Genomic DNA, 6000 nt, shown 5'->3' with positions numbered 1-6000 from the left:
AGCAAACAAGCGTAGACAAGCGTCAGTGAACTAAAACCACACTGCAGTAACGCAGAACTTGCTGTCTAGTCTAAACACGGACCCACATCACAACTCCACAGAGAGCTGCTACACACTCGGTCACACGAAACTCACCGGCAGGTTGAGGCGCACGGCGTCCACGGGCTGGTGGAAGGGCCAGGCGAAGTGGTGGCGCCACAGGGCCTTGACCATGGCCTTGTGAAGGAACTGCAGCTGGTTGGTGATGCGGCCGCCCCGGCCGGGGTCGCTGACGGGGGGCTGGGTCGGCTGCGTGGGCATGGTGGGGCCGGACGGCGGGGGCGGAGGAGGGGGCACGGTGGGCAGCGCGGGGCTCTCGAAGCCCTCGAAGAGCAGCGAGGGCTTGCGTATGCGCTTCCCCGCGCCGGCGTTCATCATGCCGGGGTCCATCCCGCCGACGAGCGACAGGCCCACTCCCAGAGAGCCACTGCCACAGAATCACACACACACACACACACACACACACACACACACACACACACACACACACACACGACAAGAAGATAAGACCAGGAAGTAGAGGATGGGGTGGATGAAAATGGAGGGAAATTACATTCACATAAAAACTGTTGGATTTTAACATAGAAAAATAACAATATCACAGATGGACAAGCGATATCTGGCCTTAATATAAACCCTTAGCGATTACAGCAATTATAGCCTACCAAGATTAATGGGATTATCTTGATGTAATAACTTTCACAAATCAATGTAAGGCCAGTCCAAAAAGAACATTTACACAGCTGTTACATGCAACGTTCAGTTGTCTTGAAGCTATAGTTTTGTCCTAACATCCTCACACACATCCACAAAGGCTACAACTTAAGCTACTCGCAGTTTGCTTCCAAATCATTTTCTGCTTCCAGTCACACACATAGTCGTCTAAAAATGGATCACACGATAAACAACTGCTAGGAGAAAGTAGATCTGATATAAATAAGAAACTCCACACAAAATGGAAACGGGTAGATTGCAGGCTTTTCCCAACATTAACAATAAGCCCTGCCCAAGGTAGGCTAACACAAAAACAGACATTTCACAACGTTACTCGTAGCCTAATTTCGTTAGATCACAGTAATTTACAATATATGAAGTATTAGATTAGCATATTATTCATCCACTGTGGCCAAATAAAAGATGCATACATTTAGATTCACCAAAAGCCAGTACACTCTAAATGAGTCACTGTTCATCACATGGGCTACCTAACCTTACGTGTTTGTAAACATAGGCGCAATCTGCTAACCCAGATGGGCAGACGCGCCTCAGATGATTACGCAACCGAAGTAGCTAGCAGTAGATACTCAATGGCTTAGCCAGATTCCAGTCTCAACACAACCTTAACTCATTCTTACACAAAGATTTACTTAACATTCCGCGTTTAATGAATAGTTACCACTCAAGGCTATATAACTATAATCTTTTCAGCTAGAAAATGGCGGCAGCGCAGTTCCGCGGGGCGGGTTAGCTAGCCTAGTTCTGACTCTTGTCATCATAGATGGTACCCATTGTTCAATTACTAAAGCACAGAGAATATTTATTCTAAAATACATGTCAAGCTGATGAACGAACACTCCCGCGCGCACACAAATTAAAATGAACCACAGTTAGCTGCTAATTCAAAGTCCGTAGCTATTTTATGCGCCCGGATCGGTTTTTAAGAGCGGATCTCACACAAAGCTAGGCGAAACGGCTCATTCTCAAATACCGTGACTTTATGATTTATTTCATGCGTGAAGTGGGTGCAAAACAAACTAGAATGTACCTGTCAAGAGGCGAATTAATAGCCGCATCCATCAGGATGGATCTGGATTTTAAACGTAGCCCAATTACTCAGAATTGTTCCACCGCTCGGATTCGAGTCATCCCTTGGCGGTGTAACTAGTAAATAGTGCCGGGTAGCTTCCGCCTAACGCGTTATGAACCTTCCCTTGCCAGGCGGAGCTTAGCTGAATTTGACCAATCCCTCACGCCGACTGTAGTCGTTTCAGGTTGTTACAGGCTGGTCAAACAATCCATCATTACCACCGCACCTAGTATGAGATGCAGGCAATTTATCTCAACGAACGCGGGATGTGTAAAGCTGCTCTCTCAACAGCGGAAATGTTATAAGGTCTTTGCAATATATGCAAAATGGCAGCATATTGTAACATAATATTTTGTTACGATGAAGAGTTTTTAGGAGTGGACTTGATAGCGAAAATGAAAACGTCTAGTAGTCCATTAGACTGGCTGACCGATAGTAGGCCAGTCAATCTAGCGTTTGACCCATAACTAATTGCAATAGTAATCATTCCAAGTTTTTTGTGATCCCTAGGTATATCTAATTAACATATCAAAAATCTACCCGTTTATATTTAGTGGAACATACTTTTTTCCAATGTCAAAGGTAGCAATTTCCAATGCATTTTGCCATTGGGATTTACCACTGGTGAAATGGGTAAAATTTTAAACTAGGCCTATAGATATCAAATTGAAACTTTCACAGTTGTTTACTCACATTGAGGCAAAGATTTTTTGTATTGCAAGTTTTCTGAAATGTGATGTTTAGATATGCAAATGAGACCAGTTTTACCTAAATATGCAATAATTTGCATATATTTCTAGAAAACTAAATCTGAACAATAGGCACAGTCAGCTTCAAAATAATTGCTGCATTTTGCTTCTATATTGGATACCAAAAGCCTATGCAAAGGGAATATTAGATATTACTTCATATCACCTCAGAAATGAAGAAATCAAGTCAAGTCAAAATCAATGCGTTTCAATGGAAGTACATTATAGAACAAATGATTTTCAATGATATGGTATGATGGAAGTATCTCAAGTCACATGCCAAGTCACATAAGGAAGATATTGACCTTTAGACAACATATCAAGTGAGTTGGCATGCACTGAGATACTTCCATCATACCATATCATTGACAATCATTTGTTCTATAATGTACTTCCATTGAAACGCATTGATTTTGACTTGACTTGATTTCCTCATTTCTGAGGTGATATGAAGTGATATCAAATATTCCCTTTGCATAGGCTTTTGGTATCCAATATAGAAGCAAAATTCAGCAATTATTTTGAAGTTGACTGTACCTATTGTACAGATTTAGTTTTCTAGAAATATATGCAAATTATTGCACATTTAAGTAAAACTGGTCTCATTTGCATATCTAAACATCACATTTCAGAAAACTTGCAATACAAAAAATCTTTGCCTAATGTGAGTAAACAACTGTGAAAGTTTTAATTTGATATCTATAGTTTAAAATTTTACCCATTTCACCTTTAGTAAATCTCAATGGCAAAATGCATTGGAAATTGCTACCTTTGACCTTGAATAAAAGTATGTTCCACTAAATATAAATGGGTAGATCTTTAATATGTGATGCAGGAGGGTTTAAGGATCAATAAAAAGTATGAACCATTACTATTGCAATTAGTTTAAGTTTTGGCCCTTTTTTGAGCTAGATTGACTGGCCTATAGGACATGGCTGCCTGTAGGCTATTGCCAAACTTCTCCTCACTGTTCTGAGCCCAAATGCTCATTGATTATAATAAGGGCACATCAAGGAGTAGTGCTTCAGGTTTGGGGCATGGAGTGGTTATTTGAGTGGTAGGCCCAGAGGCTCTGGGCCAGAGTGGTAGGCTTATGATTGGCAATTAATGGGGTCCAACAAGTGTTAGGAATGAGTTGACAAGTGCACATGTCCTATGCACATCTTTACTAATGTAAGATATAATTACAATAGATCATTGCTTTTACATGATTGCATGAGAAATACTCCTGAAAACAACAGCAAGTATGGGTGCTATTGTTTTGGGATGTTTCCCTCATGCAAGCATCATACTCTGGAATAGCCTGGGTGTTCCCATCCTGCCTTGCGATTTGATTCACACCGCTAAGGCAGTCTGGAAACTACCGCCCTAATTTTTGCCTGAGGTAGGGGACCAATCACAGAACAGGGGGAAAAGCAAGACGATGATGAGCTATGCACAGACGCAATTGACAGACATCCGTGGCGCCCAATGAACAGATCTGGGCATTTTTTCAAATATGAGAAAATGAACGCCTGGTTGCCAGACCACGTCTCATTTGAAAAGTGGTAGGCGCTAGCCAGGCTAACTCTGGAAGACAAATGGAGAAAAAAAATATATGCTTTATAATGAAATTTCATTTGAATGCCTGAATGTAAGGATTACATTAGCCTAAGCCATTACACAATAGCCTACCGACTTTTGTCTATGGTAAACGGCTGAGCAGATATAATACCGGTAGGCGTAAATCATTGATCTGGAGATCTTTAAATGAAAGACTAAGGCTACAATCTTCTGACCATGATATATTCAAAATTGACTAAGCAATACTTGTACTCTGCTCTGTTTCTATGGAAGTTGCAAGAATCCATGTTGTTCTATTAAATGTCGTTAAATAATTAAATAGCCTTCCAACAGGTTGAAGCGGAGCTTGCCACCAATGTTATCGTGTAGTTTCAGTTTCTGTCGCGCAAATGCGCACACGCATGCGCACACGCATGCATTCAATGAACGCTTATACCACCACTTAATTGGCTCTATGTTTGATCACATCGAATTAGCAAGCATTTCCTCCTGATTGCAGAAACGTATGTTTTCTTTTTCTGCCGGTCCGCAGTTGCTTGATCAATTGCGCAGGAAATTATCAGGTGAAGCACCGGACCTATTTTCACTCAATGCCTCGCAGACCAGCAGTCTCCACGTTGCCCAGTTTGAGAAACGCTGCACTAACATGTCGTTAGGGTGTAGGTTTTTTGAGTGTTTTAGTTTTTTTGTGTGTGTTTTTGTGTGTGTGCATTGAGCAGTTTCTCAAAAATACGGAACAAAGAGCGTTCCGTATCAGTTCAGTACGGAACAAGACTTTTATGTGTCAAATATGGGACGATTCCGTATTACGTGGTTCCAGGTTGCTTAGCAGCACGAATGAAATCACTCTTAAGGCAGCATGGGTATACCCAGGCTAGAATGTCTCCTGTCTAGTCGCAAATTGTAGCGATGAACAAGTTAAAACATGCCATTTAACATGGAAACTTTGTGCAAACTATTGCAGGTCTTGAAAAGGATATTGGGCAATGTGTTTTTGAGGTATTAACAAAAAACAAGCTAATTTTCACCCATACTTTGCATTGGCACTATGACATGCACCTGTATCAACTGACAGCTGCTCAACTAAGCCCCTCAAGAGCCAATTAAACAGATTGCACCTGTATCAACTGCTTTCTGCTCAACTAGGCCAACTCTCTCTCTCTGCGTCTCTCATTCTACAAGGATATAAAGCACATCCAACTTTCTATCCATCTATCTTCTTCAAACCATACTTTTACCCATTAAACTGCCTACTTAATCTGCCTATCAACATCTACTGAACTTTCTGTCTATCAACATCCACACAATCTTCAACTTGCATTTTCATGCACTGGTAATTCCTTGGAATTGCATTTCTAGTTTGATTTGATATTTAATGACCAAGTTATAAAGAAAGACGCTCTTGTGAATGAGCAGATCTTGAACCCAGCCACTGCAAAATTGCTCATGAACCTTCAGTGTCTTGTAGTTCTTGAACTCTTGCAGAGTGTATGCACTGATGCCAAAACTTGAGTTTATGAGACAAGAGGTAATGCGTCGGGGTCTCTCATCCATTCTGTAGCTGGCAGGTCATAAGGAGTGATCTCTACATTTTTCCAAAGGTGCTGGCATTGAGCTTCTTTTGGTCGGGTCCCTTTCCTTTCATCTTATCCATTTTTTCCACAAGACAGCGCAGGTTGCAAATAAAACAAATTTCAAACCACTGTCAGCTTTGTCTCCCTCTGTAGCTCTGTGGAAGTAACCATGGCAACTGTTCCAACTAATGGCCACATCTTCACACAATGCAACGTGATCGGAACGAGATTGAACGAGATCTAAACATTTGTGATGTAACTCCCCATT

General features: G+C 41.4%; 1 protein-coding gene across 1 annotated transcript in view; it reads right to left on the bottom strand.

Moving 5' to 3' along the window:
- brd2b (bromodomain containing 2b) overlaps positions 1-1921 on the bottom strand; it is a 14475-nt gene extending 12554 nt beyond the window's left edge. Inside the window, exons 1-2 of the mRNA XM_062538762.1 lie at positions 1805-1921; positions 136-466 (exon numbers count right to left, since the gene is read on the bottom strand). Of these exons, the coding sequence (XP_062394746.1) occupies positions 136-466; positions 1805-1836 (363 nt within the window). The 5' untranslated portion in view covers positions 1837-1921. The remainder of the gene's footprint in view (positions 1-135; positions 467-1804) is intronic.
- Positions 1922-6000: the final 4079 nt, after the last annotated feature.

Source organism: Sardina pilchardus, chromosome 6 (assembly GCF_963854185.1).
Source record: "Sardina pilchardus chromosome 6, fSarPil1.1, whole genome shotgun sequence".
Lineage (NCBI taxonomy): Eukaryota > Metazoa > Chordata > Actinopteri > Clupeiformes > Clupeidae > Sardina > Sardina pilchardus.
The sequence above is the reverse complement of the archived record's forward strand: the minus strand, read 5'-3'. Positions and strand labels throughout refer to the sequence as shown.